At 68.8% G+C, this 19645-nt stretch overlaps 5 protein-coding genes across 9 annotated transcripts; 3 read left to right on the forward strand and 2 right to left on the reverse strand.

Annotated features, from left to right (window-relative positions):
* Positions 1–585: 585 nt before the first annotated feature.
* Positions 586–2685, forward strand: TIMM10 (translocase of inner mitochondrial membrane 10). Its single transcript, XM_086893697.1, has 2 exons — positions 586–825; positions 1333–2685. The coding sequence occupies exons 1-2, from the start codon at positions 755–757 to the stop codon at positions 1532–1534; spliced, it is 273 nt and encodes a 90-aa protein (XP_086749823.1). The 5' UTR covers positions 586–754; the 3' UTR covers positions 1535–2685.
* RTN4RL2 (reticulon 4 receptor like 2) lies at positions 2647–7400 on the reverse strand. The gene is made up of 3 exons (XM_086893696.1): positions 6677–7400; positions 3993–4480; positions 2647–3600 (listed from the first exon to the last, which is right to left on the reverse strand). The coding sequence occupies exons 1-3, from the start codon at positions 6708–6710 to the stop codon at positions 2857–2859; spliced, it is 1266 nt and encodes a 421-aa protein (XP_086749822.1). The 5' UTR covers positions 6711–7400; the 3' UTR covers positions 2647–2856.
* A 1463-nt stretch (positions 7401–8863) lies between these two features.
* SLC43A3 (solute carrier family 43 member 3) lies at positions 8864–15355 on the forward strand. Of its 3 annotated transcripts, none has more exons than XM_086893275.1 (13): positions 8864–8952; positions 11415–11662; positions 12005–12134; positions 12297–12343; positions 12428–12504; positions 12592–12684; positions 12883–13022; positions 13161–13267; positions 13630–13788; positions 13856–13969; positions 14214–14400; positions 14639–14762; positions 15112–15355. In XM_086893275.1, exons 2-13 carry the CDS (start codon positions 11476–11478, stop codon positions 15265–15267), a joined length of 1521 nt encoding a protein of 506 aa, XP_086749401.1. In that variant the 5' UTR covers positions 8864–8952; positions 11415–11475; the 3' UTR covers positions 15268–15355. The 3 variants fall into 3 exon arrangements, with proteins under 3 accessions (XP_086749401.1, XP_086749400.1, XP_086749402.1); XM_086893276.1 differs by lacking the exon at positions 8864–8952 and adding an exon at positions 10856–10920; XM_086893274.1 differs by lacking the exons at positions 8864–8952; positions 11415–11662 and adding an exon at positions 10453–10920.
* Positions 15356–15478: 123 nt separating this feature from the next.
* On the reverse strand, positions 15479–16751 carry LOC111930581 (proteoglycan 3-like). 2 transcript variants are annotated; one of them, XM_023928668.2, is made up of 4 exons: positions 16691–16751; positions 16200–16564; positions 15815–15926; positions 15479–15537 (listed from the first exon to the last, which is right to left on the reverse strand). In XM_023928668.2, exons 1-4 carry the CDS (start codon positions 16749–16751, stop codon positions 15479–15481), a joined length of 597 nt encoding a protein of 198 aa, XP_023784436.2. The 2 variants fall into 2 exon arrangements, with proteins under 2 accessions (XP_023784436.2, XP_023784437.2); XM_023928669.2 differs by having other exon boundaries at positions 16200–16334; positions 16440–16751.
* A 921-nt stretch (positions 16752–17672) lies between these two features.
* On the forward strand, positions 17673–19611 carry LOC111930588 (proteoglycan 3-like). Of its 2 annotated transcripts, none has more exons than XM_086893278.1 (5): positions 17673–18471; positions 18557–18735; positions 18804–18938; positions 19145–19256; positions 19449–19611. In XM_086893278.1, the coding sequence occupies exons 1-5, from the start codon at positions 18411–18413 to the stop codon at positions 19505–19507; spliced, it is 546 nt and encodes a 181-aa protein (XP_086749404.1). In that variant the 5' UTR covers positions 17673–18410; the 3' UTR covers positions 19508–19611. The 2 variants fall into 2 exon arrangements, with proteins under 2 accessions (XP_086749404.1, XP_086749405.1); XM_086893279.1 differs by having other exon boundaries at positions 18575–18735.
* Positions 19612–19645: the final 34 nt, after the last annotated feature.

The raw sequence follows: 19645 nt of genomic DNA on the forward strand, positions 1-19645 counted from the left end.
ACTCCAAAGCAGCCCACGGGGACACGACCGAACCCGTGCCGTGCGACCCGGGGGACACGGGGGACACGGACACCCTGGGCAGGGACAGGGAGACTTGGGGGTCGCAGGCACACGGGCGAGGTGGGGAACACAGGCTCGGGGAAGCACGGGGGACACGGGGGACGTGGGGAACACGGGGAGGGCGGGAGGAACATGTTCCCGGGGGGCAATGAGGAACACAGGCACGTGGGGACACAGGTCACACGGGGACAGCCCGGGCGGGACGGCGGGACACGGGAGGACCCAGGGAGACGAGGAACAGGGGACACAGAGGCGGAGACCGGGAGGGAGGGGACCCGAAGCCCCCCAACCATGCCCGGGTGAGGTCCCGGCCTTGGCCACGCCCCCTCCGGTCTGGACACGCCCCTTTCTGATGACCACGCCCCCTGCGGGGCAAAGGCCGGACAGAGCGCGCGCTCCGCCGCTCCCCTCCCGCCGCTCGGCCGCCGCCACGCCTCCTCCGTTGGGCCAATCAGCGACACAGGTGCACTCCTGTTCCGCCTTCACCTGCACGCGATTGGTCGGTTCCGGCGGTGGGGCGGGGCCACTGCGCGGGTGGGCGGAAGCGCGGCGCCCACGTGGTTCCTGCAGGGAGCCGCCGCCGGGTCCCGAACCGAGCGGGACCGCGGGGATCCAGCGGGGCGGATCCGAGCGGGGTCGGGCCCAGAGGGACCGTGATCGGGACCGGGACCGAGCGGGGCAGGTGCTGGCTGCCATGGATCCGCTGCGGGCTCAGCAGCTGGCGGCCGAGCTGGAGGTTGAGATGATGGCCGACATGTACAATCGGTGCGGCCCGCCGGGGGGGGGCATCGGGACTCTTGGGGTACCGGGGCGTGTCCGTGGCTTGGGGGACACTAGCAGCTGTCAGAGGCACTGGGAGACCCTGCGGTGCTGGGGTTGTAGGGGAGTGTGGGGGGTCCTAGGAGACACCCGGGAAATGGGGGGGGAACCGGAGATGCCTGAGGATAGGGGACGGTGGGGGGGTCCTGGGGGTGCCCGGGTAACGATGACGGGGGATACTGGGCTTGTTGGGGTGCAGAGGCCGGGCTCTCGGTCGGTGATGATGGGGGTACAGGTGGTGGGGTGCAAGGACTGGGGGTGGCGGGGATGGCGATAACGGGGGGGTGCTGAGGTGCGGGGCTGTCTCCCGGGGGTGCTGATGGCGGGGTATAGGAGACGTTGGGCTGCGGGGTCGGGATACCGGGGGTGGCGATGGCAGGGTGCAGGGTGTGCTGGGGTGCAGGGCCGGCTCCCGGGTGGTGCGGGACTCAGGCGCGGTGGCGATGCGTGCAGGATGACCCAGGCGTGCCACCGCAAGTGCGTCCCCCCGCACTACAAGGAGTCGGAGCTGTCCAAAGGGGAATGCGTGTGCCTGGACCGCTGCGTGGCCAAGTACCTGGAGGTGCACGAGCGGATGGGCAAGAAGCTGACAGAGCTGTCCCTGCAGGACGAGGAGCTGCTCAAGCGAATGCAGCAGGGCACCGGCAGCGCCTGAGCCCCCACCCCGCACCCCAATAAACCTGGGGCGTCTGCTGTGCTCCCCTCACCCCCCAAACCCACCCTGTGGCCGTGTGTTGGGGTACGTGGTACCTTTGGTTGCTGCTGGGAGCCCCCCTTGCTGTCCTCAGCTGCCACGTGCCGTGTCCTTGTGGGGGGCACCCCTGGGCGCCCCCCCCGGCTGGGCCCAGCCCGTGTAATCCCCCGGATTAGGCAGAGCTGGGTTGAGCCCCTTGTAATCCCCAGTGGGATGGGACAGGGCTCAGCCCCTCCCTGTCTGTGTGTGCTGGGGGTCACCAGAGGGGACAGCCGGGGCTCCCGGCACAGGGACACAGCCCCAGAGAGGCGGGGCGCAGGGACACTCCCAGGACACCCAGCCCCGGCTGAGGATACACAGATGGGACCATGTGGGGACAGCCCAGGGACACCTCTGCTTGGGCAAAGACCACGTGGGGACAGCCAGAGACCACAGGGGAGGGGGCATGGGGACACCCACATGGGGACAGTCCACACAGGGATGGACACCCCCACACACTCTCGGGGGCAGTTGGAGGGGACACGGGGGGGACACGGACACCCAGAGAGTTACACCTGCTGCGGGACACCCCACGCTGTGTGAGGGACACCTGCCGAGGGGCAGCCCAGGGGTGACACACAGCCAGAGGGACCGAGGGTAGGAGGTGGGCCGTGTCCCTGCGCCCACAGCAGCAGCGTCTGCTCCATCTGTGCGCTAGCGCCTGCGGGAAGTGGGTCAGGCTGTGCAGGGCGCGGGGGTGGCTCCGCACCCCGCGGCTCCCGTGACACCCGCCAGCACCCTGAGAGGGGTGCGGGGTGTCGGCGTCACGGGAGCCCGCGTGTCACCGGCCCCGCGTGTCACCGGCCCCGCGTGTCACCGGCCCCGCGTGTCACCGCCGCGGTGGCGGTGGGTGTGTGGCGCGTGTCGGGGGGTGCGTGTGGCCGCGCTCCCCGCGCGGGGTGTCCATCCGTCCCCCCCCACAGCTCCCTGCACGCCTCGCTGCCCTGCCACCCGCCGCTCCCATCAATATTTCAGGAGCAGCAGGCGGTGACCTGGAACGGCAGTGGCCCACCCACAGCAGCCAGGCCCCGCTCTCCCAAAATAAGACCATTTTTAATAAATAATTTCCCACCTTTTGGTTCCTGTTGGGGGTTTTTCCCGCTCAGGATGGGAGGGGAACCCCTTCTGCATCCTGCAGCCCCCACCCACCGGCTGTTCCCCACAGTTCTTGAGGCCTCCCCCGGGGAAAAGGGGGGCACGGGCACCCCGAGGAGCCGGGACCTCCCTGGGGCGCCGAGGGGGGCTCAGAGTCGGGGCAGGATCAGAGCCAGCAGGGGCAGGAGGACGGGGGGCCGGTGGGGCGCGGCGGCGGCCATGGGGGCACAGGGGTCGTGGGGGCAGCTGGCGTCCTCGGGGGGCCCGCGGGAGTCACGGGACGGGGGGGGCGGCCGGGGCTGGGGACCCCGCAGGTCGTGGGGGGGCAGCCCGTCGCGGTAGAAGGCGGAGGGCGGTGCGGCCGGGAGGGTCCCGGGGCGACCCAGCGCCCGCCCCGGGGTGCCCATCACCGCCACCCCGTTGCCACCGCCGCCGTTGCCATCTTCCATCTCCTCCTCGTCGTCGTCGTCCTCGGGGCAGGCGTCGAAGTCTCGGGGGCGGAGGTGGCGCAGGTCGGTGCCGCGGCGGTGCGGAGGGCTGGCGCACGGTACCGGGGAGCTGGAGACACGCGTGCGGCGGAACCAGGCCCACAGCGGGCGCGCACGGCAGTCGCAGGCCCAGGGGTTGGCGTTGAGGCGCAGGAACTGAAGCGAGGGCAGGGCAGCCAGCGGGTCCCCGGGCAGCGCCACCAGGCTGTTGTTGAACAGGTAGAGGATGGTGAGGCGCGCCAGCCCCCCGAAGGCGCGGCGGTGGATGGCTGCCAGCCGGTTGGCGTGCAGCAGCAGGCGGTCCAGGCTCGACAGCCCCCGGAAGACGCCCTCCGACAGCGCCCGCAGCCGGTTGCCGTGCAGGAAGAGGTGGCTCAGGTTGGCCAGGTCGGCAAAGAGGTCGTCCTGCGAGGAATGGGAGAGGGGTGGGTGTGAGGGCCCACCCGGGCGCTGTTCTGTGGCCCTGCCTGGTGGGCATCACCTGGACAGCCACTGCTGTGGGCCCCACAGAGCCCTGCCATGGGTCCTAGTCCTGCCAGCATCACCCGTCACCCCCTCCCGTGTCCCTCCTCCACGAGCATCATGCAGCACCTCGCCCCATGTCCCTGCCGTGCCTGTGTCACCCACGGTCCTGCCCCACGGCCATCACCCTGCTCCCTCGGCATCTCCTGCCCCGCATTCCGGCCCCATCGGTATCACCCTGTCCCACATCCCGTCTCCGTGGGGTGTCACCCGTCACCCTGCCCGCTCCCACCTCTGTGCCCTGGAGGCATCGCCCACCACCCCCCCTCACCCACCTGGAGGTAGAGCAGCCCGTTCTCCTGCAGGTAGAGGTACTGGAGGCTGCGGAGGCCGCGGAAGATGCCGCTGGGCAGGCTGGCCAGCCGGCACCGGTACAGGTGCAGGGCCTGGAGGCGGTGGAGGCCGTGGAAGGTGTCGGGGGCCAGGACGCGGAGGTGCGGGTTGTCACCCAGGTCGAGCTCCTCCAGGGCGGGCAGGTGGCGGAAGGTGCCCGGCTGGATGGAGGAGATGTTGTTGGAGTAGAGCCAGAGGGTGACGGTGCTGGGCCCGAAGGTGCCCGCCCGCAGCGCCCCGATGACGTTGTTCTGCAGGAAGAGGCGGCGGGCGCCGGGCGGGAGCCCCGCGGGCACCGAGGAGAAGTTGTTGGCCTGGCAGCTGACGGTGGGCGGCGAGACGTAGCAGGTGCAGAGCGCGGGGCAGGCGGGAGCCCCGCCGGGCACCCACACCAGCGCCGCCAGCAGCAGCAGGGCCGCCGGGCGCCCGCCTGAGGGCACAGCGGGGCGTCAGCGCGGGGCACCGCGCGTCCCCGACCCCCGCGACCCCGACCCCCGCCCCCCGCAGCCCCCCGAGCCTCCCGGGGCCGTGCCCACCCGCCTGGCCGTGGCAGTCCAGGAACGCCCCATGGGCACCTCTCGGAGCCTCCCGGGGCCGTGCCCACCCCATCAACACACGGTTCCTTAGGAGAGTCCCAAGGTCCGATCATTCCATAGGGTTGGGCACCCCAAGGAGGCCCCCGGGACCGTACCTACCCTTAGGGCCGTGGTTCCCCAGGAAAACCCCAAGGTCATGACAACCCTCTAGGGCTGGGCACTCTCAAAACCACTCCAAAGCCACAGCAGCTCCGTAGGGCCATGGTTCCCCAGGAGAACGCCAAGGTCATCGCCACCCCGTAGCGCCGGGCACCCCGAGGTGGGGGACTGTGCCCACCCATAGGGCCATGGCCCCCAGAGGGCCATGCCTCTCCAGGGACCCCCCCAGGCCGTGCCCATCCACACGGCCACGATCCCCTAGAAGATCCCTAGGGCCACAGTCCCCCAGGAGAATTCCAAGGTCATGACCACCCAGTAGCACTGAGCACCCCTTGCAGCCCCCAGGCCCACATCAGGCCATAGGACTCTACTCCCCAGAGACCCCCCCCAGGGCTACGCTGCTGCACAGCACCGAGGCTGGGCACCCCAAAAAGTGGCTGTCCACCTGCGACCTCCTGGGGCTGTTCCTACCACTGGGGCCACGCTCCCCAGGGACCCCCAAAGCTCCCCGACCCCCCCTGCCGTGGCCACGCTCCTGCGGGACCGTGCCCGCCCCACGGTCCGCCAGAATCCCCCACAGGGTCACAGACCCCTGGGACCCCTCTCACCCCAGTCTTGGTGGGGTGGGGGTCCGTGCCCCCTCCCCAAACGGGGCGGTGCCACGTGCGCGCGTGCCGCGGCCACGTGTGGGGCGGGGCACGCGTGGGCGCGGGCTGACGACACGCGCCGCCGCTCCGGGTGTTCAGCATCCCCCCCTTTCCAACCCCCCCCCCCCCCACCCATGTCCATCCCCCCCCTCAGGCTGCAACCCGAGAGCTTCATCCATAATTCAGCCCGGCGGCCTGGATCCACGCCCGGGGATGCGTGGATGCGCCCAGTCGCCGCTACCGGGGGAGGGGAGAGGAAGGAGGGGGGCGGTGGGACCCTCCGGTGCACCGGAGGTCACACCGGAGATGCACCGAGGGGTCCCACCGCCCCCTTCCCTCCCTTCCCCTCTGCCGGTGCTCCACGAGTTGGGGGGGTACCCACCCCCCAGCCACCCACGGAGGCGTCCGGCGCATCTGCTCAGCGCCGCCCCCCTCCCCCGGCGCCCCGTGCCGGCGTGCGCCCCCCACCCGCGTCCCATCTGTCACTCCCCCACGCCGCGGGCTGACTCAGTTGGGAGCTGAAGTCACCGGTTCTCAGCTTCCCCCCCCCGGGTGCCAAATCCCCCCACCCCGGTACTTGCGGGTACCCCACCGACCCGCGGCACGCACCCGCGGGGTGACCCGGGTACTCCCGGCTCCCCGGCAGTGCCCGCATTGTGAACCGTGGGGCGTCCCCACGCCGGGCTGGGGGTCCAGGGGTGGCACTGCGTACCCCCTGGGTCGTGGGGCACACCCCGCTGGGGGTCGTGGGGTACCCACACTCCGGGCTGGAGGTCTTGGGGTGGAACCGAGTACCCCGTGGATGGTGGGAGCACCCAGAAGCCGGGCTATGCACGCCTGGGCTGCGCAGGGTGTGCCGGGGTCCGTGGGGCACCCCCACGCCGCCCTGGGGAACCCGGGATGGCACCGAGTACCCACGTGTCATGGGGCACCCCCACGCTGGGCTGGGGGTCCGGGGGTGGCACCGGATACCCCGTGGGTCATGAGACAGCCACACTTCGGGCTGGGCTGGCAGCAGGCACCTCGTGGGTCGGGGGGCACCCTCGCGCCTGGCAGCCGGGGGTCGCGGGGGACTCAACCTGGGGTGCCCCGGGACTGCGCCCCCACGCCGGGCTGTGCTTTCCGGGGCGGCCCCGGGGTCCCCGCGCCCCCGGGGCTCCCCACGCACCCCGGGGCACCCGCACCCCGGGCGCCGCGGGGCATCCTGAGCCGGGACCGAGGTCTCCGGGTGGCACCCCAGGGTTCACCCGACACCCGTGGGACCCCGCCCGACCCCGCGCCTACCTGGGGGCAGGTCCCGAGCCGTGGGGGGCCGCATGGCGGGGCGGCCGCTCAGGCGCTGCCCACCCGCGGGGTCATGGCCGGTGCCGGGGGGGGCTGCTCGCCCCCTTCGCCCCCGCCGCGCCGCCGGGAGCAGCAGCCGTCGCCGCCCCGGGGCATGGCACGGGTGGGCTCGGGCTCGGGCACGGGTGGGCTCGGCTCGGCGCGGCGCTGCCCGCGGCTCCGTGGGGCTGAGCCCTCCCCGCGCCGCGCCTTATCCCGGGGCGGCCGCTCCGCCCCCCGCGCCGGCCCCGCCGCTTAACCCTTCCCGGGCCGGCCCGCCCCAGGCGGGACACGGGTGGGCACGGGGACTCCCGGCAGGGACAGCGGCGGATGCGCTGCGGGCGTCCACGGGGGACACGCCCTGCGGGATTCACGAGGGGCGCTCCCAGTGGGGACACGGGGGTGTGATGGGTTTCCCACCGCGGGGAAAGGACGCGGGGCTCGCGTGGGGAGCTTTGAGCGCGGGACACGGAGGGTGGTGTCCGTCCGTCAGTCTGTCCGTCTGTCCGTCCGTCCTTCCGTCCCTCCCTTCCCTCCCTCCCTCTGTCTCACGATCCCTGGAACGGCGCCGGGCTTTGGTGTCCCCGTGGACGGCGGGACCCCGCGGGGGCTGCCCCCGGAGCGGGTGCGGCGGGGCCGGGAGTCCCGCAGCCAGCGAGCCCCCGGGAGGGCGCGGGGAGCCGCGCTCCGCACACCCACGCGGGACCGCGCCGCTGTTCGTGGTGCCGGACCGGCGCTGTCCGTGGTGCCGCCGCGCCGCTGCCCGGCCCGGGGCAGAGCGGGAGGCGGCGGTGCGGGACGTAGCGGCCCCGCCCGGGCCCCGCGCCGGTGCCGCGCGTGGGGGGGGGCGCGTGGCCGCGCGGGCTGCGGCGGCACCGGCACCGGCTGGCACCGGCGCGTGTTTGCGGCGCCGTCTCCGGCGAGCGAAATGCCACAAGCTGGTGCGGCGGCACCCGTGGGAGGGGGCGTGGGCGGCGCGGGGCTGACTCAGGGGCCGCCATCCGCTCCCCCCGCCCGTGCCCCCAGCCCGGCCGCGGAGCCCCCGGGCGGACACCGCTGATCTGGGCAGGGGAGGGGGAGCCCACCCTGGAGGGGCTGTGGGGGGTGGTGCCCACCCGCCTGGCGAGCTGGGGACCGGGTGGATAGAGAGAGGTGGATGGACGGTGGAGGATGATGGAAGGAGGGGACAGGTGGGGGGACAGAGATGTGGAGGACGGACTGATGGGCAAGTGGACATAAGGAGAGGACAGACAGACGTTTGCACGGAGAACATCTGGAGATGGGGTGGATGAACGGAGGGATGGGTGGAGAATGGAGAGGACAGACAGGTGGATAGGTGGAGGGACGGGCAGGTAATGGGCAGCTGGATGGTTGCGGGACAGATGGATGGGATGGATAGAGTTGTGAATGGAGGGGGACAGATGGACAGGTGACAGACAGACGGATGATGGACAGATGGATGGGTGACAGACAGATGGATGGGTGATGGACAGATGGACGGGTGATGAACAGACAGAAGGGCAGCTGGCAGAGCAGATGAGAGGCTGGAGCAGTGGGGACAGGTGGGGACAAACCAGGTGGCTGCAAGCACTGATGGATGGACAGAGGGACAGAGGAGAGGATGTGGCCAAGGGGAGGGTGACGGGAGGGACAGGAGTGTCTTGGCTGGGGCGAAGGCAGGGGGTGGGGGACCAGGGCCAGGCAGGGGACACAACAGAGCGGGGTGACATGGGAATGACTCTGGGATGGCACAGCTGGAGTGGCCCAGGGACAGCCCAAGAGTAGTCCGGGGGTGTCCAGGAGTGGTCTAAGGGGTGACCCAAACATCACTGAAAACTGGCCCAAGAGCGAGCAAAAGGGCGATCCAAGGGTGGCCCGAGGGTGGCGCCAGCAGGAGCGCATCTTGGGGACACCAGGTGAGGTGTCACACCTGGAGATGCCGAGGGGGGCACCCGCGGGGGCCGTAGGGGCGGCACCGGGGCAGGGCTCCGTGCCGGGCCGGCCCCTCCTGGGCGGACCCGCGGCTGACCGGGCCCGCTCCACCGAGGCCGCCTCCCGCGCCCCCCCGAACCGCCGCGCCCGGGGGCGGGGCCCGGCCCGGCCCGGCCGCTCCGCCCGCAGTGGGGGGGGGTGCGGGGGGGGGCGCGGCATCGGGGGCACCGGGAGCATCGGGAGCACCGGGAGCGCCGGGGCGGGGAGAGCCCGGTCCCCTCCCCGCCGGGCCGGGCGGGAGGCGGGTGAGCGGCGCGGGGATGCGGCGGGAGGAGCCGGGGGGCGCGGAGGGGCCCGGATGGACACGCAGCGGAGGGGGGCGGGAGGGGGCTTGTGGCCGGGACGGGAGGATCCCGGAGAAGGGGAACCGAGGGCCCTGGGCTCTCGGCGTGGACGCGGTGCGGATGTCCGGGGAGTCCGGGGCGGTGCCGGGGATGCGCGTGGTTGGAGCGGCGGGGCTGCGGCGGCCCCGGGGCCGTGGGGCCGGCTCGGGGGGCTGGCACGGCGGGGCCCCACGGCCGCACACCCCGGGACCACGCTGTGTGTCCCCCCGTCACACGTGGGTCGCCGGGGCTGGCCCTGCCCCGTGGGGCGCGGGCAGTGGCCGCCCCAGAACACCCCGTCCCGTGGGGGGCAGCGGGGTGGGGAGGGGGTCCCAGCCGTGCGGCAGCCTCCAGAAGTCCTGTGACCCCACCTGCCCCCTTCACGGCCCGGGGGAGCTGCAGCAGGGACAGAGGGGACAGAATCACTGATGCTGCGAACCCCCGAGCCGGACCCTCCTGCTCTCCCCATGGGGGGCTCACCAGTCTGGGGCCTCACCAGTATGGGGGGGTCACTGCTATGGGGACTCACCAGTGTGGCCGGCAGAGACAGCATGTCCAGGGCACCCCAGTAAGGGTCAGTGGCTGACACCCTGAGTGGCTCAGGGTGCCCCGTGCAGTGACCCCCACATGTCAGGGTGCCCCGGTGCCCCCCAGCTGATGCCACAGCCCTGGCCCCCCTCCTGAGTAGCTAAAAATAGTAAAGCTCCCCCCGGGCCGGCCCCCCCCCCCCCCCCCCCCGGCTCTGTGCAGGTTAATCTTTAGCTGCTGGTCACTGTAATGAGGCCTCATTACCCGACATTACAGCAGGCAGGGGAGCGGGACAGGCCCTGGACAGTGACACGGTGACAGGGGCTCGGTGCAGCAGAGCCAGGCTGTGGGTGGGGGAGCGAGGTGGGGGGACACGGAGGACAGTGACCTTGACACCCAGCTGTGGGGCACGGGGGAGTCCCAACTGCATGTGTGGGGTGACCTGTTGTCAGCCCCAGCTCGGTGACAGCCCCCAGTGCAGTGCAGTGCTTGGGGTGGCAGCGTCCCCAGGAGACACCTCGTGGTCCCCAGCAGTGTGAGGGGATTCCTGGAGACATGGCAAGATCCTCAGGGGCGTAGCAGCGTCCCAGAGATGTGACAGTGTCCCTGAGAACTGTGCCAGGGTCCCCAAGGGAGGGCCCCAGGGGCTGTGCTATGGCCCCGGAGGGGTGTGTCACCATCCCCTGCAGTGTGCTTGTGTCCCCAGGGGCTGTGCCAGCATCTCCAGGGATTGTGCCAGTTTCCCAAGCACTGTGCCAGGCCCTGGGAGGGGGGAGGGTGTGTTGGTGTACCCGAGGGGGTGCCAATGTCCCCAGGGGCTCTGCCAGCGTTGCCAGGAAGAGTGCCAGTTTCCCAAGGGCTGTGCCAGGTCCCCAGCAGGGTGCTGATGTCCCTGGGGTGAGGTGTGTTGTTGTGGTGTCCCCAGTGCTCACACCAGGGTGTGCAGCAGTGTGCCAGTGTCCCCACGGCTGCCCAGGTCCCCTGGGGATGCTGGCGTCCCTGGGATGATGTTGGTGTTCCCAGGGGTGTGTTGTCTGTGTTGTCACCAGAGCACACACCAGGACGCCCAGCAGTGTCCCCAGGATTGTGCCAGGTCCTGCCAGGCTGGCTCAGGGCAACAGGGACAGCACGGGGAGGGTCCTGGCACAGTGGGGGGACCGAGTCCCCCTCGGGGGCCAGAGGTGCTGTCAGGGGCCCGAGGCACTATCGGGGACTGGCAGCCTGGGGGACCCAAGTGTGCTCCTGGGAGATTAGGGGGGGAGTCCGTGGGGGTGTGGAGATGCATCCCAGCCACACTGCCAGGGTTCAAACTCCACGGTGGCGAAGGTGACGGTGACAGCAGGAGGGCCTGGCCTCGTGCAGGTGGGTGAGGGGTGCAGGATGGGAGTCAGCAGGCACGGTCGTGTGTGCAGGTGTGCACGCCTGTGTGTGCACCTGTAAATATGTGTGTGTGTGTGTCTGTAACCAGGTGTGTGTGCACCTGGAAATGTGTGTGCACCTGTAAATATGTGTGTGTGTGTGTCTGTAACCAGGTGTGTGTGCACCTGGAAATGTGTGTGCGCGTATAAATGTGTGTGTGTGCCCACAAAGGAGTGTGCACCTGTAAACAACAGTATGCACCTGTAAATCTGTGTGTATCTGTAAAGAGCTGTGTGCCACATGTCAACAGCTGTCCCCCCCTTGTCTGAGCCCTGGCCCTGTCTCAGCTGCCGTGGCCAGGGACAAGGGGCAGGGCTGGGGCCACGGTGGCCTTTGCCCAGGTGGCCACATGCTGCCACGTGCCCCTGTGCACCCCAGGTGTCCCTGTGCCCCCGGTGGGTGCCAGCATGAGGACGCCCAGCCTTTGTCACCCACAGGCTCAGCGAAGACGCCCCAGGCTGGTGACAGCCCGGGCCAGTGGCCACCTGGGCAGGGGACATGGCGGGGGGCGCGGGGCTGGCCAAGCGCCTGGGGACCCTCCTGTCAGGGCTGCTGGAGTGCGGCGCCTTCTGCGGCATCATCTTCGGCTGGGCCTCCCTCGTCTTCGTCCTCAAGGACCTGGGCTACTTCGAGGGGCTGTGCCAGCCCTCTGCCACCCCCAGCCCCAACGTCACCCTGGGGTCTGGTATGGACCCCCACCTGTCCCCATGGTCCCCTAACTCGTGACCCCACCGTCCTGATGCCCCGTGCTGCCCCATGTCCCCCCTGTGCCTGTGTCTTTGCTGCCTGCGATGTCCTGATGCCCTGCAGTGTTCCGTGTCCCCGCCGTCTCCAAGCCCATGTGCCTACTGTCCCCCAGTCCATGTCTCCATTATGGTCACGTCTGTGGTGTCCCCACATACCCAGTGTCCCCTGCATCTCCGCTGATCCGTGTCCCCGGGTGCCTGTGTCCTTGCATCCCTGGTATTCCTGGCGTCCCCATGTCCGTGTCTGCGTGTCCCCATGCCCCACTTATGGCCATCCCCAGACTGCAGCGGGCAGGATGAGCAGTTCTCTCTGGTCTTCACCATCGGCTCCTTCATGAACAACTTCATGACCTTCCCCATGGGTGTCGTCTTTGACCGCTTCGGCACCACAGCTGCGCGCCTCATCGCCATGTGAGCCCCGCGCCGGGGGGGACACGGGGGACGGGGCTTGTGCTGGGGGGATACTGAGAATGGGGCATTATTGGGGTGGCCTGGCTCCCAAGGGGCTGGGGTAGGGGAATCACCTGTGATTCCCAGGATCCTGTCCCCACCTATCACCGCTGTCCCCTTTAGCTCTCTCTACACTGGCGGGACCCTGCTCGTCGCCTTCTCCACCCCAGGTGAGTCCCTGTGGCCGGGGGGTCCCCAGCCCTGGAGGGGGTCTCTTCGGTAACCCCTGTCCCCGCTGACCCCTGTGTCCCCAGAGATGGCGGTGCTGCTGTTCCCGGCCATGTCCATGCTGTCAGTGGGTGGCATCCTCCTCATCCTCACCAACATGCAGGTGGGTCCCCTGACACCCACGTGGCGGCAGGACAGCCAGCCTGGCACGGGAGGGCTCTGATGGCACACGGGGGGCTCTCGGTGCCAGGTGGGCAACCTGTTCGGGAACTACCGCTCCATCATCATCACCCTCTACAACGGGGCCTTCGACTCCTCCTCCGCCATCTTCCTCATCGTCAAGGTGGGTGCGAGGGACGCGGCAGTGGCAGCAGGGGAGGGCAGAGCTGGGAACAGTTGGGTGACATCTATGGACATATTGGGGACATAATCTGGGACAGAGCTGAGCCACTGCTGGGGCCACACATGGGGACAGACCTAGGGCCCGAGCAGGTGGCCGGTGGCAGCTTGTCTCTGTCCCTGACTCTGTCCTTGTCCCCAGCTGCTGTACGAGCGGGGGCTGTCCCTACGGGCCATGTTCCTTTTCCTGGCGGCCTGCAGCGCCTGGCACCTCCTGCGCACCCTCTTCCTGATGCCGCGCACCCGCATCCCCTACCCGCTGCCCCCCGACTATGACTACGGGTATGGGGGGCTGCCTGCGCCCTGCTGGGGCTCTGGGGAGAGGGGTGGCTGCGTCCCACCCTGTGGGCGGTGGGTCCCGTCCCCTGGGCAGGCCCAGCCCCTGCAGGTGGCCGCAGGGTGACACAGGCGCTGCCGCAGGCTGCAGTGCCGGGGGCGCTCCCGCTCCTACCGAGCGCACAAGGACAAGCGGCCTCCGGGAGAGGCCGGAGCGGAGGAGACACCCCTGGAACCCGCCACAGCTCGAGGTGCCGGGAGCGGGAATCTGCTCGCTGGGGGTGGGGCTTTGGCCAGATGGGCGTGGTCACCGCCGGGCGATGGGCGGCTCCATGTAAATGAGGGGCGTGGTCTGGCGCGGCTATGCATGATGTGATTGGAGGATATCATGCATATGCAGATGAAGGGGCGTGACCTCCTGGTGGTGGGCGTGGTTTGTTAATGGGCGCGGCTGGGAGACCGGTGGATGCAAAGGAAGGGGTGCTGGGTGTGGCTGGGCGCGGTGACACATCGGAATGGGCATAGAGGTGGCTGTGAGGCCCCAGCGGGTGGCAGGGACAAGGTGTGGCTTGGGGTGTGTGTCTGTATGCGCCCCGCCCTGACACCTGCACAGGTGGGGACACCCCCGGGACGCCGTTCCGGGCCTGCGCCTGCTCGTGGCTCTTCGCCTGGCACGTGGCCTGGCTCTCGGTGATGCAGCTGCGGCACTACCTGTTCATCGGCACCCTCAACCCGCAGCTCGAGCACCTGGCGCGCGGGGACCACGCCCTGGGTAAGGCATCGAGGCGGGGGGACACGGTGGGGACCCCCAGGGCCCGCCTGACGCTGAACCCCCACAGTGAGCACCTACACCAACGCCTTCGCCTTCACCCAGCTCTGCGGGGTGCTCTGTGCCCCCTGGAACGGCCTCATCCTCGACCGGCACAAGCGGGGAAAGGGCCCCCGCCCCGAGGGTAATTGTCCCCGCACCCCAAGGGCAACAGAGCCCCCAGCTTCATGCCCTGAGGATAACTGACCCCCAAGGCCTTTCACCCCAGGTGGAAGCGCACTCCTTGGCCCCACACTATGGGGGTAATCCCAGTCCTGCGGCCCTTGTCTCCTCATTGCTGCCGTCACCCCATGCACGAGAGAGAAGGGGCGCAGAGGGGGCCATGTCCCCATGCCCTGACCCCCATGCCCTGACCCCCATGCCCGCAGGGATCCTGGCGGCGCTGGCAGACCTGCGCTCGGCGGTGCTGTCGCTGGTGGTGACGGTGGCACAGTGCCTGCTGTTCTCCGTGTTTGCCGCCGTGCCTGTCCTGCCCGTCCAGTTCGGCACCTTCGTGCTGCAGGTCATCAGCCGCTCCTTCCTGTACGGCGGCAACGCCGCCTTCCTGGCCATCGCGTGAGTGGGGACAGCCGCGGCCACCGGGCACGCAGGGCTCAGGGTGGCAGGGGACAGTGGCACGGTCGTTGTGGCAGGGGACAGGGTGGCGCGGTCAGGATGGGGCAGCAACGGGTGGCAGTGGGGAGGGAGGATGGCAGGGGACAGGGTGGAGGTGTCAGGGGACAGGGTATCGGGGAGAGGCTGTCAGGGGTCAGGGTGCCAGGAGAGTCCTGTTGGTGACCTGGCTGCCTGGCAGGTTCCCCCCGCAGCACTTTGGGAAGCTCTACGGGCTGGCCATGGCACTGTCGGCGCTGGTGGCCCTGCTGCAGTACCCCTGTGTCGCCCTGGTGCAGGGGCCGCTCCAGGGGGACCCATTCTATGTGAGTGTGCTCTGTGGGGCCCCCGAGTGAGGGGTGGGGGGGCTGCTCCACGGGGAAATGGGGGTCCTGCCCTGGGAGGGAAGGGGTCTTGCCACATGGGAAAATGGGGGTCTCATCCCATGGGAAAATGGGGATCCCAGTCCTGTCCATGAGAAAATGGGGATGCTGCCCCAGCAGGGATGGAATGATGAGGTCTTATGCCATGAGAAATGAGGGTCCTGCACCAGAGAGGGATGGGTGCCCTGCCCCTGGGGAAATGGAGGTGCTGCTCCAAGTGTCCTGGCCTAACACAGGGGATGAGGGAGGGCAGCCCCCCAGCCCCCTGCCCTGACACTCTTCCCCTCTGCAGATGAACTTGGGGCTCATCGCCGTGGTGCTGGTGGCCTTTGTCAGCCCTGTGGTGGTGGCCCGCGAGTGCCAGCGGCGAGCCAAGGAGCTGGGGATGGCTGGCGCCCCCCTGGCAGCACCCCCCAGCACCGAGATCCACGCCGAGACCCCACACTGAGCCCCACAGCCAGCACACCATTTTTGTAGCAGCCTTGGGGTGCTGTGCCAGTGGGGTCGGGGATAATAAACATCGCTGCCCCCCTCCACTTGCCGTGCTGCCCCCACAACCCCCCAGCACTGTCCCCAGGCCCATGGTGCACACAGACACAGCTCAGGGCACCTCTGCTTTATTGGGAAGGGAGCTGGGATGCCATGGCAGCACTGGGGGCTCAGTACTGGCAGATGAAGGGGCGCAGCTGGAGGCAGAAGCGGCTTCTCCAGAGCCCATCTGGGGACAAGGACAGTGTCAGGGCCATGGGTGGTTCCTGGAGCCCCCCAGTACCCTGCAACCATTTCCAGTGCCCCCTATATCCCTACCTTGGCTCCCCCAGTGCCCTGTAACCCCTCCCAGTGCCCCTCCCACTGCCCTCAGTGCCCCCCTCAGTTCACCCAGTGCCCTGTAGCCCCCTCTCCACAGTATTCAGTGTTCCTCCAATGCCCCAGTAGCCTGTGCTCCCCTCCCCAACCCTAACCCAAGCCTGGACACAGTGGGTGGGCGACCTTACCTCGGACACTGAGGGTGGTGCAGGTGGTGACAATGTGCAAGGGTTGGGTGGGCGCCCAGTTCGCGTAGTTCCAGGGGCTGGAGTCCTCCCAGCAGGACTCCCAGTTCCCTGCCTGCTGTGCCAACACTTCAGTCCCCAGTGGCAGCCCCCACCACCCCTACCCAGCCCCTCGACCCCAAAAACCAGCCCCAGCAGCCAATACCCAGCCCCTCATGCCTCCAAACCCAGCCTCCAGCCCCAGTATGCCATGTCCAGGCTCGTCCCCCACAAAGCAGCCCCAGCACCCTGCACCCCAGTCCCTCACCCCCCAAAGCAGCCCCCAGCTGGTCTCCTAGCCAGCACCCAGCACCCCTTTGGCAGCCCCTTGTCCCCGTTGTCCCTTCACCTTTTTGCTGGTGACAGCTCCGATCCAGGGTGAGATGATGATTTTGTAGGTTCGTGCTAGTTTGCGCAGCTCCTGGTTGCGGGAAGCGCTGTGCACCGAGGCCAGCTGACCCCGGTACACGTCCTGGCAGTAGCGCTGTGGGACGGGCACGGGCTGGCACCAGGCACTCACCTGTGCCCACGGGCACCTGCGGGCAGTGCTGGGTACCCTCTGCACCCCCCGCGCCCCCCATCCCCTCACCTGGGCTTTGGCATAGGTGCGCAGCTTCTTCACCACGGTGTAGTACAGCGGGGAGCTCTCAGCAGCAGGGACCCCCTGCAGCTGGCGGGGGGCTGCAGGGCCGAGGACAGGTACCAGGGGTCCTTCTGCCAGCCCCAGGCATGTGGTGTCAGTGGGGTGGGCACGGCACTGGGGTGGCAGGGACATCCCAGGGTGTTCCTGGGGGCAGGCAGGGCTGTGGGGGACACTCACTGGGGCAGGGGGACACTCACCAGGGTGGCTGGCAGGGACGGTGCCCAGGAGGGCCAGAGCGAGCAGCAGGCAGGGCCACATGGCAGTGGGACACTGAGGACACCACCAGCATTCTCTGGAGATTCCTCAGCCCTGTCACCCTTGGCCACCCCCCACCATAGTCCAGAGCCCCTCTGCCACCCTTGGTAACAATCTGTTCTCTCTGTGGCCCTTCTGCCATCCCCCATGTCCCCACTGTCCTTCTGCCACCCCCAGTCCCACTTTGTGTCCCTCATCCCACCCTGCCCCTCTGTACCCCATATCCCCACTGTCCCTCCACCATCCCCTGTGACACTCCCATGTACTCCTGGCATCCCAGAGACCCCTTGTGTCCCCCTGACACCATGGTCCCAGCCTCAGGGATGCCCACCTCTGGTCCCCACCCCAGCAGCCAGGGGCTGAGCCCACTCTGATGTCCCCCTCCACGTCCCTGTCCCCATCCTCACCTGGAGGCTCTGGGGAGCTCTGCCCATTGTCCCCCTTATAGGGGTGACAGGGCCACATGTCACCACCACAGCCTTGCGCCACCCAGCTGGCTCTGGGGCCACCATGGGGACGTTGGGGTGACACTGGGGGATGGGAGGAGTCCCTGCCTGCAGTGGGACACATGTGCCCCCCAGGAGGGGGGGCTGCAGGTCGGGGGGTGCACAGGGGTGCCCAAGGCAGAGTGTGAGTGCTGGGGCAATGAAAGGGGTGGGGATGCAGGGGTGGGGGCTGCTCCAGTTTGAGGGGTGCAAGGCAGGTGTATGGGGTGCAGCATATCCTGGGGTGGGGGTGCTGGGGGTGCAGAGGGGATGTTGAGGTGCTGATACCATCTCCCGCCAGCCCTGCTTGCCCAAGAGCCATTTCCTTCTCAACGGCTGTGGCTCCCTGGGTCCAGCCTGGCCGTTTGCCCACAGACCCCCTTGAGCCCCCCCTAAGCCTCCTGTCCCTGACCAGGCCCGCAGCTGAGCACCACACTGGGGACTCTGCACGCCAATCCTCATCTCCATGCCCTGTGCACACCTGCACCCCAAACCCTCCAGCCTCTGTACCCCAACTTCCCTGAGCCCCTGTACTGACAGCCGGCAACTCCCGCAGCCCCCTCCCCGCACCCCAAACCACCACAGCCCCCTCTTCATGCCCCTGCACCCCGTCCCCTGGACCAAACACACCCCAATCACTGGCTGGGCAGGGTGCTGGCAGAGCCCCCCCAGGGTGTCCCCCACCCTGTCCCCAGCAGTTGGTGGTTGGGGGTGTCACAAGGCTGTGGTTTGGGACACGTGTCCCTGTCACTGATATAAGGGTGGCAGTGGGTAAAGCCCCCTGAAGACCCAGGTGAGCAGTGGAGACAGGGGCATGGGGGTGGGCTCAGCCCTCAGCTGCCAGGGTTGGGGTTCCTGAGTTTGGCATTGGGGGACTCTGGGGTGCCAGGGGTGGAGGGGACATGGTGAGGGACAGAATGGCACAGGATGCCCAGGGGAGGGAGTGACAACGGTTGGAAGTGAGGAACTGGGCACATGGTGGGCACATGGTGGGCTGGGGTCTGTGGGGGTGGCAGAGGGACAGTGGGGATATGGGGGGTTTCTGAGGGGACTTGGGGAGGACAGTGTGATGCTGAAAATAGCAGAGGGCCCATGGGGGTGTCCCCAGGTTGGCTGAGGGTGATGGGGCTTTGGGATCTCCCAAGGGTGCTAGTGGTGTTCCCAGTGTCCCTGTGCCATGCGGCCGTGCCTGCTGATTGCCCTGGCCCTGCTGGGCACAGTTCCTGTCAGCTGCTCTGGTGAGTGCCTCCCACACCCCCACCCACCCGCAGGGACATCCCAGGGACACCCCTGATCTCAGGGTGACCCAGCTGGTGTCCCCAGCTCTTGCCCACCCTGCAGTGGAGGACGAGGAGGATGTGACAGAGCTGGAGATGCCCAAGGAGTACAGCGGGTGCCTGGGGGCCAGAGACAAGCAGGCACTCGGTGTCCCCATCATGCCAGGCACCGCCACCTGCCGCTACGTCGTCGTCTCCCATTCCCGAAGCTTCCGCCATGCGCAGGTGGGATGGGGTGGGTTGGGTGGGGGGTGGGGGCACCAGTGCCCCCCGTGACAGCCATGTCCCTGCAGCACATCTGTGCCCGGCGCTTCCACGGGCACTTGGCCTCGATCCACGATTCCCGCACCAACAGCTTCCTGCTGCTCCTGGCGCGCCAGCGCTCCATTGCTGGCGAGGTCTGGATCGGTGCCGTCAGCCAGCCCGCTGTAAGGACCCCCACCATGTGCCCACCACCCTGGCCTCAGGGTACCCTGTCTCCTCCCAGTGTCCCCAGTGCCCACCCTGGATGTCCCAGCCCCACCCCACAATTCCCAGTGCACAACCTGGGTTCCCTAATGCCTACCCTGGATGCCCCCTTCCCATCTCACTGTTCCCATTGCTGGAGGTCCCCATACCCTTTCTCCCCTGACAGATCCCAATCCCGAGCTGCCACTGGACTGACCGGAGCCCCTGGAACTACAGCCGGTGGATTCCCGGGCACCCCCTGCCCGGCCACTGCTTCTGCACCGCCATCTGCACCAACAGTCAGTGGGGGCTCTAAGGAAGGGGTCCAGGGGGGCTCAGGGGTAGTCCCTGCCCATGACGGGGGGAGGCTGCTGAGGGGCTCAGGATGGGGAGGTGACACTGTGGGGCTGGTATCTGGGGCATCTGGGGGGTTATCCCTTGGGGCTGGAGGGGAGTCCCTGGAGGGCTGATCTCCATTCTTCTCTCCCCAGATGGGCTCTGGAGGAGTGTGCGCTGCAAGAAGCGGCTGCCCTTCATCTGTGAGATATGAAGGGCTCAGCCCTCCTGGATGCCCCCAGGCCTTCCCCACATCTGCTCCCCCCCGGGGGGGCTGCACCCCCTCCCTTGGAGTACAATAAAGTCTTGCTGTCGGCACCCACTTGGTGTTTGGGGAGGGCCAGGGGCCCGG

The sequence above is a fragment of the Cyanistes caeruleus genome, chromosome 6 (assembly GCF_971803275.1).
Source record: "Cyanistes caeruleus chromosome 6, bCyaCae1.hap1.1, whole genome shotgun sequence".
NCBI lineage: Eukaryota > Metazoa > Chordata > Aves > Passeriformes > Paridae > Cyanistes > Cyanistes caeruleus.